The sequence below is a fragment of the Amphibalanus amphitrite genome, unplaced genomic scaffold (assembly GCF_019059575.1).
Source record: "Amphibalanus amphitrite isolate SeventyFive unplaced genomic scaffold, NRLGWU_Aamphi_draft 000333F_arrow, whole genome shotgun sequence".
Classification (NCBI taxonomy): domain Eukaryota; kingdom Metazoa; phylum Arthropoda; class Thecostraca; order Balanomorpha; family Balanidae; genus Amphibalanus; species Amphibalanus amphitrite.
Genome location: NW_024881828.1, coordinates 43,171 through 55,644, shown reverse-complemented (window position 1 = coordinate 55,644; position 12,474 = coordinate 43,171). Strand labels below are relative to the sequence as shown.

Below are 12,474 nucleotides of genomic sequence, written 5' to 3'. Positions count from 1 at the left end.
ATCCAAAAGTCAAAACCCTGTTTTTTATAGCACTAGCTTCACCATTATCATCTAATATTGAAGGCAGCATTTATCACTTTATCATCACCCCACAAATTCTCAACTTCGCTCAACTTCAAAAAGATCCTGTGGATAATTTATTTTCTTTAATTAGTGTTCTCTTTCCTGCTCTCCTCAACAGATAGAAATCGCTAGCAATGTAATCAAAAGCATTCCTAAAATATAATTGGGTCTTAGCTTGATTCGCAAATAGCAGTTTAAAAACTGAACACAACTAAGAACTTTTTAATGTCGCAGCTGCGCCAAAACCCGATGTATCTGAATAACTAATAAAAATAACTGAGCAACTTTGTTTTTCTGGTTCATCATTTTTTATCAATAACAGCCTAAAATCTTTCTTGAATTAATTTTAAGATGCCAAAATATGAACATCATATTTATAACTTAAGTGTTCTTAAGCAAAAAAGAAAAAAACTTTGTTTTATGCAGTTCCGTGCGTTTCGTGCCTAAATGCAAATGGCCGCCGCCTGCAAGGCTGCCATTGTGGAAGAGATGCCACGTGACACGTGTCAATGATTCCGTAAAATTATGGACATTTTACTTAGCTTTCATCGCGATATCATTACAGTGGTGTCTGCTATCTATCAGTGTACCTCGTAAGTAATTATTTATCAAGATTTGTTGTGTTAAACATTTGTTTATGATGAAAAATTGGCAGCGTCACTATCGTCACCATCGCTACTTGAGTTGAACTGTAGGTATCATGGATTTTGTTTACATTAATGGTATAGCCTTGCCCATCATTGTCATTTGGTTACCATTTTTGGATCATGATAACACACGTATGACGTAACCCTGTCTTGACTGAACTTGAATTGAATGACTTGAATTGAAAGGACGTTTGATGGTTCAGGCATGGATGAGATTCAGGGTTCAAGTTCTTGTCCTATATCACCTCATGCAGATGACTTGAATCCACATCCCAGTTAAGTTACTGACCTGAATATTTGTTCATAGTTGCACAATACAGTTATATTTTTTTGCAGTGCAAATAATTTAGAGATTTCCTGACTTGTTTTGGTTGCCTTATTTTAAAGTATTACCTTTCAGTGCTTATCATTTGTTTTGAAAAAGTTTGAAGCATTTGTTTGATGATTCCCTGAATTCGGTACCTAGTCGGTATTTCACCCTATTTCTGCAAATCGGTTCGGTTTTGGTATACTCTCAGTAGTTTTGGTCGGTATCGGTTTGGTATTGGTTTCCAAAATTTCTGAAATTGACATCACTACTTTACACACATGTGAAATTTACTCAAAATTATGGGGGGCACTGGGCTAAAAGTCGAATTTTGAACCTTGTATTTTGTATGCAGGATACCATCGAGCAAAGTTATTAGGCGTATCTGTTAGGCCATTTTGTGATTGCCAGCGGGATGCTTTTATCCTCTATTTGCTAGTGGTTGTTGAAACATCGGGCCGCGCCGGGCCGCTACAAGCAGTCCAGTGACACCTGTCAGTGGGGCTACTGATAGAGGTGTACCGACTTCACCTCAATCAGCCCCGCCCCCGCCCCCGCCCCCGCCCCCGCCCGGGCCGGGACCTGTCTCCGCCAACGGGTGCCCCGCCGTCTGACGGAGACGGAGCGCTGGCCGGACCGGCAGCATCTCCACCAGCCGCCCGCTGCCGCCGCCAGTCGCCTACCTCCACCAGCCACCGCCAGCGCCGTTAGCCGCCTGCTGCCTCCGCCAGCCGCCGTGCTGTCTGTTCAAGATGGAGCGGCTGCCAGTAGGAGTGGGCGCACGGGTTGTCTGAAGATGGTGAGGAAAATGAAGGCAGGGGTGGTCAGTGGTCAGGACCCCAGGGATTCTTTTGTGATAGAGGATAGAGGCCAGTCAACCTATCACACCCTTTTACTTAGAATATGCCACCTCACAAACGCCCAGAGCTGCATCGGCGATTGGCGGCTTTATAAGCCATTACTGGCCACCACAGCATGCAACTCCCACGAGCTGTTTCGGGTGGGCGTGCCGCGGGTGGCTTGATTCCCAGGGTGATTGACTCTCACGAGTTCGGGATCTCCCGAGGCCGTGACAGGCGCTGGGGCGACGCCCTCAGAACCAGCAGTCTAGCGCCACTCGCCACTGCTGGTGTTACAAGCTTTTAGCACTTCCACAAAAATGATTTACACAAATTTGCAAATGAAAGTCTAGCTTTGAACCGTGGCATTTTTCCTGGCGATGATTCTTTCACGTCAATTCATGGGACTTTGGCCTGTTGCCAAAACTGTGACTGGGAGTTGAGTTTGTCGACCCTGCTGCTCGCAGTGGTGTAAATGATTTACCTTCCTCTCTAAATTGCACATGACCAGGCGATCAAACGAGCTAGCGCGGTGCCGCCGGAGCGCCGCCACCCGTTTCGTGACAGACCTCATTGTCTGCCTGAAACTGACCGCAGACTGCGCGGCAGCGGCGGTTACCATGGTAACGAGACCGGGCCGAGAGACTCGCAGTCTATCGGCCCCTTTCGCCGGTGAGGCGTGAAAGCTGCCGAAATGAGGCAACCTGTGTGTGTGTGAAAGACCGCCTCCCCGGGTCTGGGTAAAAGACCCCAGGAATCCGCCGCGAAAGGCGCCTTTGAATAGGCTGAGAGGAAGGACGACGGTTTGTCCAATGAGGAAGAAACCGGCGGGAAAATTGGCGTCGTAGTGACAGTGTGGGTACGATGAATTCCTGTTGGTCCCGGTCGGTCGTGGCGTTGGTTTGTGTAGGTGTGTGGTGCGGTTCGGGACGTTCTCCATACGCACGGTTTGTGGTTACGTCTGTCGGTGGTCTGTGGTGGTGTGCGGTTGTCCTGTGGAGCGTGGTGTTTTGACAAGTGTCGTACGGCTGACTATTCGTCTGTGGTTGGTCTGTGGTTTGCTGACGTATCGGTGATAGTTGGGTGACGATTTGTTGACGGATACGATTGGGTCAACCTGAGACATCTGATCTGTCTCAACCAACTGTGATTCGTCTATCTGTGATCAACTTTTTGCATTCCCATGCTGTAATGCAACATTTCGTTACTGCATCGTACCCACATTTCATAACTCGACGGCTTTATGTAAAGATGGTCTGAGCTGACGCCACACTTTGCTTGTGTCCACAGTTGCAGAATAAACGGGAGATGTTCTTCCGAGGCGAGACGCCGCCATCGGTGGCGCCGCCGCCCGTGCCCAAGGAGATGAACAACACACCGGCCGCCCCCGCCCCCGCCCCCGCCAAGGAGGTGCGAGAGAACAACAAGGAGAACAGGCCGGAGGTGAGGTGAACAGCTGAACACCGCCTGTTCACTGCCCGAGGCAGTTCTCCGGGGCTGGGTGGGGCTGGTTGAGATGTGACGCTAGGCTGGTATTTTGCTGTAAATGTGGGCTTAGTGTATCTCTCGGTAACAACTGTGTTTAATGTGTAGGCTAAATGTGTGTTTGTGTATCTCTGTGACATCTTTGTTAGATCCTAGTGCCAGTGGTGTGTTTGTGTAATCCCTACAACATCTTTGTAAGAGATTTTCAGCTCGGTTGTAGCAGCCTGTACCAGTTTCGGGCTAATCGTATTCCAGACAATTTGTCGACAGGGTCTTATCGTTCTGTCCAATTTGATAACAAGTTGGAGTTTATATAATATCACACGGGGCCGGTAAAATGTTTCATTCAGGACCGAGGGATTTGTTGAGTTTTCCGCACGAGACCGAAGGTCGAGGGCGGAAAATTCAACAAAGCCCGAGGTCCTGAATGAAACATTCCGGCCCAAGTGTGATATTTATTTTAGCATATGCCGTTTAATTTCCATATTTAAGCTTCTTTAACAATTACACATGCTTCAGAAGTGAAAAAACCAAGAACGAATATCAAGAACTAAAAATGTACATATTCCCTGACCAAGATAATAAACCAAGCCGACTCAAGATCACTGTGTTCCATCCTTGTGTCTGGCTCTGAGTTGGATTCATATCAAACCAAGAACATCTATTTCAATCTATGTCATATGAGAAGCTAGAGTAACGTTCGTTTTCAATATTAGAGAAGAGTGGAAGGTATACCATCCTGTGAAGTGAGCGCTTGGTTTTTTACCCATGTCAGTATGAATAAAGTTTTTACTGATCAATGTGAAATGCGTTTTTTGTCAATTCATTGCAGTTGTAAAAGACATGAAATGGACGCCATAAATGTAGGTGATTAATTAATATGTCTGTACATTAGGATTTAAAAAATTATCTTATTGAAAACCAACATTTACAATCTGTTCAATAGTTCAAAGCGACCAAAGCAACACGTAAGTTCACGTTAGATTTCTATCAGGCTCTTTTCCAGCGCCTTCCTCCGTCTCAGGAAATGCTTCAAAAGTTCGCTGATAAAATGTTTTGCCCATGGGCCGAAACCTTTGCTCAATAGCCTTCAACATTATGCGGTTTAATCTAAAAAGCTTTTACCGCACGCTCGCGCTAATGCTAAAGACATACTCCGGCATATGCTAAAGATCTGGTTTGCATCATCCTATCACGCACATTGGTGATATCGCATGTTTATCGGCCGTTGTGGCGTGCGACGTATTGGACTAGCGTCGGTGTTTTGTCAGTGGCTGACCCAGATGACCCCAGCGTTTGCACTAGCTGCTGAACTGAGGCTCAAATCCCTTCCGTGCCGCGTCACCCTTGACCTCTGTGGTGCCGCCAGGGCTGTCTGATAGGGTTTGGAAGGGTGAGAGGGGGGACCTGTCGGTGGTGAAGGGGGCGGGGTAACGCGGCACATCACACAAACAGCAGAGGTTGCTTGTCTCACAATGAGTGTTTGTGATGAAGGAGCATGCCTTGCTTGTCTGTGAGCAAGGTGGCAACATCATTGTGCTCGACAAAAGGGATTGGAGGGTCACTTACTGAGCTCGTGCTGCATCATAATCACTTGACTAGGTCACTGGGAAGTTGATCGCAGTGCTGAATGACGCCCAATGTCTGATTCTGATTCCTATTTCGTAATGACTGCGAAGGACAAAAAGTGGCATGAGAAGCCCACATGTTTTGTATGTTTTTATGTTTAAGCCCATTCGTCGCTTTTTGGAAAAATTGGCGGAAAGTTAAACACGTCAAATGTAAAGTACTTGAAAACGTACTGGGGAAGTATTTTTTCCCGCTAACGGTCCCATTTTATTCGAAATTTGACGTGTATTATCCGTATGCCGTAGTTATCAGATACGCCGCTGCCTAATCGTACCCAGGCCCTTGAACGTTGGATGGGTGTCACGCTTGTTTTTAAACGGATATTTTCTCCCGGCATGCAAGTGTCTGTACCTGTCGGTGTCTCATCCTATTCATTGAATACTTTGATTGTCATTAGCCGGTCAAGTACACAGCATTGTTCCCTGGGACGCAAAAACCTTATCCGCGTGCTCAAAAACGCACGAAGATACCGCGACCTGTAAACCAGTAGAAAGCGTGGGTGAAACGCACCCGGTGCTTTGAACAAGCGTCTTTGAAGCGTTTGCTGAACGGAAGAAACGCGAGGCATTCATTGTGGCCTGCAATGTTGCATTGTTTTTTAGTTCCGTTCATTGACAGCCCGTCAAGCTCCTGCATGCCGTTGGAGCCTGTCATGGCTTGGGAGGCAGGTGAAATGTGGCTTTTTGTGAATTCCTTAGCAATCAGCACAGCAAGCTCCAGTCCCAGTCAACCGGGCCTGCAAACGCTGGTGATGATGGCCTTGGGTGGCGCCGATGCGGCACTGAATCAAGCCAGAAGATGGTGTGTCAGCTGCCACCCGTTATTGGTGATAGCGTGCTGGTGCTGGTGATCGCATGTGGTCCTATTGGTGCTGATTACCGTCACACCAGGCAGCACCAGCCACGACTGGTGACTGGTGCTGGGGAGAACGATCCCTCGCCGAAAAGAGCGGTTTGTGATCTGCGTTTTCTTGCCACGCCATCAGCGCATAAGCTCGTGGTCCCGATGGAATTGCGTGAGGTTATCGTAGAACTCAGCTGTGGGAAGACCAACGAACCACAGAAAACTGTCCATAAAAAGGCTAGCGGTATGGATGACCTGTTGACAAAACCGTTGGAAAGCAACGCGCCGAGTGCTATAAATAATTGGTGGCAGGGGCACTGGTACTGTCCTTTGCCAACAGCAGTTTGAAAGACTCGTCATCTGTCAAACCAGTCTCAAACGTTTGAGAGCGGAACAAGACGTCGAGTGGTTCACGGCTGAACTATTTAAATACCTGGACTACTGTCGATACTGAACTAGTGTTTGTGTTAGTTTTATTGACCTTTTACGGTGGCTACTTTCTCTTTTATATCCCTCAATGGTGAAGGAAAGCAGGTTATGCTCCTGACGTCAAAATGTGTCACTTTCCCAAAGTCCATCTCACCCCCGCTGTTTACGTTATGCCGTAGACACAATCCATCAAGTAGGTACCGTGCATCTGTGGGGCATCGCCGCCGTCGCAATAGATTCATTTTTCGGGGCAGCCATATTTCAATTAATTGGCTATTTGTCTTTGCATGCCTTCGCATCGATTCATCACTTCCTACGAGTCAGCGGCGCTGCTAACCAGAAAAGCAATTAGGATCTGATTTCCTGCTTGTGAACAGTTACCGCTGTTAACATTTTCTGATTTAAATGAAACATTTAATAAATGTGCTCAGAATTTGTTTGATATGGTTTATCATTTTCTTTTCATATTATCGTATTACACTGTTTAGCCAGTTTCGCTGTAATGACGGCCACCAACAATCAACATATTCCCCAATCCCCAAGATCCTCCCGAGGCAGCATCATTCTACGCGTCTGCACGGCGGTAATTAACTACCTTCCCGGACCTCACAGGCGGTCTAACACCGTCCCACCTTGTGTCACACTAGTCACACCTGGCGGATCAGCGCGGCCCACTAATCGGTCCGGAATCAGTCCAGTCCGGCGGCCTCCCTCCGCGGTACCTGCTCAGGCGGTGACGGTGCGACCGGACCTCGCACGGAGTCGGCCGCGCGGTGTCGGGCCGGACGGAGCGGCGTGCGAGCGGACTCAGTCGGTCACCGGGCCGCCGGCGGTGTGGAGAGGGAGGTGGACACGGTGTGGACGGTGTGGAGAAGAGTGGACAGTGAGGTGGATTGTAGCAGTGTGGACAGTTATTCGTGAAGTGAAGACAGTAAGGCTGGTTCAAGTGGAAAGTGAATAGTGGTGGGCAGAAGACCTCCCAAAACCAGCATTTCCAGCGAGCTATCGTCTCAGCTGTGATCGACCGATCCCTTCAGACCTCCACTCACCTGTCATACCGCCTAAGGCTGTGACCGCTCTCTCGGTATGGCCCCGGGCGTTCAGCGGGGAGGCGGCCCGCAGCCCTCGCAGCTGCCGCTGCCACAGCGCCGCCGGCAGCTGGACCGCGGCAGCTCCGGACTGTCGCGCAGTGGTCTGGATCTGACCGGCAGCCAGCAGCACCTCAATGGGGGACCAGGCGGGAAGGTACGACGCAGAGGGGGTTGTAAAACCAACGGGACGCCCTAAATTAATTATACACGAAAAGATGAAAGCGAGGGATCGGAATAGTTATGACGGGATGAGCGTAGCGAAAGCTACAGAATGGTACCGATTTTAACCTTCCAGGTGGTGGGGGGAGGCATTTTTTTGCCCCCCCCCCTTTAGTTTTTTCAATATATCTCGAGAACCGCTGCGCCGATCGTCACCAAACTTTCAGTACCCTCCCGGGAGCAGCTAGCGCACATGGTGACCAAAAGTTTTTCCAAAGGCTATGATAGGTTGGCCGCTAATGACGTCAGAGTGACGTCATTTTTGCCATTTTCGACCCAAAAAAAGGTTTCGCGGGAAGAGCTGTCAGGCCTACAGCCTTAGAGATACAGAAAAATGTTTCAGACATAAAAGGTGTGGAATCAAAAGGGCTACAAAACTGCTATTTCGGTTTTTCGATTTTTTTTTATTTTGACCCCCAAAAATCAAAAAATAGATTTTTTGAATATAATAGACAAAAAATCCAAAAAGTTTTTTGAATTTCTAAAAAGCGAAATATATGTGATAGTCCCTACCGCTTTCTATCTACATACCAAATTTGAGATCGATACCTCTTTTTTTGGCCAAGTTATAGCGAAAAAACTTCAAAATTGATGACGTCAAATTTTCAAACTCAATTTTTAGCAATTCTAGACCTCGTAGCGCAAAACAAAGACCACCATTAGACTCCCCGTGACGAGCTGCATCGAATCGATACCATTTTATGCAAAAATATCAACTTTGAAATTTGACCTTTTTTTGACCTGACCTTGACCTGACCTCCACCAGAAAGTGACCTAAACCGTACCTGATGGTCTTATAACCAACACCATTGAGTTGGAAATGAAAAACTGGCCATAAAACATGCATCGCATAGGTAACCTTAGTAAAGTTGGGCTCATGTGGTGACCCTTGGTGACCTGACCTGTGACCTGACCTGGTATGACCGGTGACCTCTAATAGCAACATATGTACTAGACAACTGACGCCTCATCGCTGATTTTCGACAAAATGTGTTTTACTCGGTGTTATAGCGCTTTCCCTAGAAGCCCCGTGAACGGTGAAACATTTTATCTTTGACCTGACCTGTGACGTCATCGGTGACCCCGAGGTCAATGAAATTTGGTTTCCCTTGACAAATTTGACAGGGCTATCGAACACCGTTTGAATTTTCCGGATCCGTCCGGTAGTTTCGGAGATACGGGGGGGCAAAAAAGTGCCCCCCCCCCCACCGCGCGGAAGGTGGCTGGTAGGCCCACCGCCTGCGGGGTTAATCCTTCATGCAACGTATTATTCAACTTCTGTAACGCTAATTATTGTTCATTTCCGTTGCTTGTCGACTTACCTAACCCCGCCAGTCTGTTGCGACAGTGATGGTGCTATAAATATGCTGCATTTTTAGACAGTCTTATCGTCAGTACTTGTTTGATGTGGCCACATCGTCAACTTCAATCGCAACAGCTGGACGTTGAAAAATTTGTGCTGCATGTGCTGGACAAAGTTTGAATGGCGAAAACTGGCTGCAGTGGCTGGAAATCTGCTATGCCTGTCTATGCAGACCAAAGTTTACCCATGCACCGTCACGCTGGACGTCACAGCCGCTGGTGCGTCACCTCTTGCACGCCGCGTGACGCGGTGCCCGGTGGACTCCGTCACGGCATGGCGTTTACTTTATGTGGTAGACTGGGTTTCGTGCTCAGCGATTTCCCAGGTGATGTGAATATAGAGGGCCATTTAATCATTTGCAAGCCATTAGTGTGGCTTAATGGATTTTTATATCATGTTATCATTGTCATTGTCAAAATTCATTTTCTCAGCCATTGCAACCAAGCGAATGGGTTCGTCGAATTTGGCCCAATCCTATCTGTCCGGTCTTGATAGAGCCAGCGGTGTCTGCTGACACGCTGGCTTAATTCCCCTTTTTTACTGACGAAACGCCCCTAATTTCACTAACAATAAAAACGTCGAGATGGTCACTTTCACTCTGGTGTTTTGCGGTTGATTCCATTTACGCTGATGACCGGTATCAGCGTGTCTGAGCCGATTAGAACATTAGTCCCGCTGTGTGCCGACATCATCCCCATGTTATTCGCCAATCTCATCTCTCAAACGAGCCAGCATCTCTGCTGGCGTGTGAGGCCCGCTCGGCTTACAGCTCTGGAATTGGTGACGCGTGAGTGGAACATGCGCAAGAGATGAGACCGTGCCGGGGCCTCCATGGGTCCGGGACAGAGCCCAGATTGCAATCGTCCTCCGTTGTTAATGCTGTCCGTCTATTGAGGCCCTGCCGGGTTATCGATCTTTTTATCCGCCTCCCCGCGCCTCGCGATGCTGGTGGTTTTTGCTATTGTTCGTCGAGTGAGTCGGCTGGTTCGCGATCGAAGATCGAAGGTTATCGAAGGCGCCACTAGAAGCGTTGGAGTTTTTATTCACGGGTGATGACGCCGCGTCAGGCTTCTTGCGAGGCTCACGCTGCGCTGGCGTGGTACTGCGTGATTGAGGATATATGTTTGTTGGTTGCTGCTGCTCAACGAAGCGAATAAGAAATAGCTCAAACGTGTCATATCATTGCGATATGACAAGATTAACACGAATATCTCATTCTCCACGCCATGGACGAGACGTGTTTTCGCAGCGCAATCCACCATGGAATAATAATGATCCACGCGTGCTATGGCGCATGCCAAATATCAGAGCCTTTCGCTCCTTTCTTCCCTCTTCCCTGGGCGATCCATGATGTAGGGGCTGGGATTTTCATTCGATGTTGCACGGCGCTGACGGCCTTGGTTTTCTGTCATTTCGTTTTTTTTAGAGTAAAGTTTTTGCAAAGTGTCCTTGACCCAGCGGGCCAACCTCGAACCTACTGCCAGTCATTTTCACTGACCATTTATTATCACGCATGACTTCGCAAACATTTGCTGATCTCTCACCTCGCAGACCTTTCCTTGACCTCTCCAGTGACCGTATCATAACGTAGTGTTACCATTGTCCAGGTAGCATTATGTATGTTGAAGAATAGAAGAGCGTGTAAGTCCGAACTAACTCTCTTTCTCGCTGCCTCACCCCCAGGCTCGCCAAATCCCCAACTGAGTCTGACCACCTATCTGACCCACTATAGGAGACGTCAATGTCCCCCCCCCCCCGTAGTCCATCTGACTACCTCTGACCTGCTCCAGATCGTGTAATCTCCCTCTGACTCCACTGTTCTCCATCTCTTCCCAGGTGGCGCCGAAGCCGGACCACCCTGAGCCTTCCAAGGGCCCGGCACCGGAGCCGCCGCGCCGTGCCGACGAACAGAACCGCGAGCGGCAGCGGGGTCCACAGAGGCGCACCAAGCAGCTGGACGGCTACGTGGGCTTCGCCAACCTGCCCAACCAGGTGTACCGGCGAGCCGTCAAGAAGGGCTTCCACTTCACGCTGATGGTAGTCGGTGAGTGGAAATGAGAGAAGGGGAATGTTGGGGGGGGGGGGGTGAAAACGAGGTGGTTGGGAAATGGAAGAATAAAAGGTAGAAGAGAATCATGAAGGACACTCTACAACTGCATCTGATAGGAAGGAAACCTGACGTCAATTAGTAGGATTGGGGCGGATAAAGAAGATAAACATAAGGAGAAATGGTCGATCGCTTAGTTTGCACCCAACCATTTGTTGCAACTACCTACGCATCGTGGGCCTGTAATTAGCTGAGTAATTAGGTGAGCGATAGATTATGCTGTTGTGATAAGGACATGTGACAAATGAGTTGTGCATGAGTAGGCTTGCATGCACAATAATTGTTTTGAGTATTGTGGAGGAAAACCGTGAAAACGGAAACCTTGATCTTTGTATTTTCCTCTTCTTACTTACACGTTTTCGTGTGAATGGAAAGCATGCTATGTCTACAACTGATTTATTTCATCATCCAGGATAAATGCCAATATCTGCGCCAGTTGTGATTGTTATTAGCACCAGAATGCTAACAGCTTTACTTGCCGCACCAGCGTATTTCTCGGACTTGCTCATTCGCGGCTCTCAGAAGATTGATTCACAAGCATCACGTGATTTACTCCCGTGCCAGTCACGAAAAGTCAGTGCCCCTCGTTCTTCTCAGGTTACGAACTCGTGGCTCTGGTCCTTGGACCTGTAGAGTAGGGTGTCCCAAATTTCACGAAGTTTTCCAATTCACTTAGGATACACCGGGACCCCGTTCCTTGGTTCATTTGAACCTCACACACCAATTTGTAGAGTAAACTACCGGTAAACAAGGTTGCCGCTAGTGCTCTGAAGTTTTATTTGCATTTTGGTGTTATATGATAGTGCAGCGTTGTAGTCTCCGAATGCAAAATGGGAAATATGTGTAAGCAACGTAGCAATATTAGCTTCTTCGATGCTCAGTGATGCTCAGATCCCACGCACATTGCACGATAATTAAAATCCGGGTTTATGTACGCATACATACGTGTGAAACTGTGTCTGTGCGTGCCCGTATGCCTCTGTGCGTGTGTGTATATGTGTGTGTGTGCGCGCGCGACTGCGTGCGTGCCTACCGGATAGAAGGCAGTGCCAGTTTTAATCTTGGTGTGGGTGATTTCATGTGCCGCTGATTTCGTTTAGGAGTAAGCAATCAAAAAAAGGTCTCAGGTTAGTGCTTCAAATGTCTCGCTTCAGATCCAACCGACTGCGGCAATGGCACACCACATAAACGCAGATTGAACAGAATCAAATTTACATTGCAGATATGGGTATTGATTGAGTTCACCGTACCCTGTCCTGAGACCGTCCACGCGTAACATCACCGTACCCTGCTCCGAGATCCGTCTAAACAAACATCATGCCTTGCTCTGAAAACCGTCTGAAACATCGTACCCTATTCTGAGCTGCGTCTAAAACATCGTACCCCATTCTGAGATCCGTCTTAAACATCGTACACTGCTCTAAGATCCGTCAACAGCATCGTGCCCGGCTA

The 12,474-nt window shown here is 48.1% G+C and overlaps 1 protein-coding gene across 41 annotated transcripts in view; it reads left to right on the top strand.

Annotated features, from left to right (window-relative positions):
- LOC122388703 (septin-7-like) overlaps nucleotides 1-12,474 on the top strand; it is a 95,946-nt gene that overhangs the window by 61,308 nt on the left and 22,164 nt on the right. For 21 of the 41 annotated variants that reach the window (XM_043380013.1, XM_043380015.1, XM_043380012.1 and 18 more), the window contains 2 exons: nucleotides 3,147-3,299; nucleotides 10,752-10,959. In XM_043380013.1, coding sequence (XP_043235948.1) covers nucleotides 3,147-3,299; nucleotides 10,752-10,959 — 361 coding nt within the window. Of the gene's footprint in view, nucleotides 1-621; nucleotides 755-3,146; nucleotides 3,300-6,967; nucleotides 7,488-10,751; nucleotides 10,960-12,474 lie in introns of those variants that run through there. The other 20 variants (XM_043380021.1, XM_043380018.1, XM_043380016.1 and 17 more) reach the window with 5 other exon arrangements.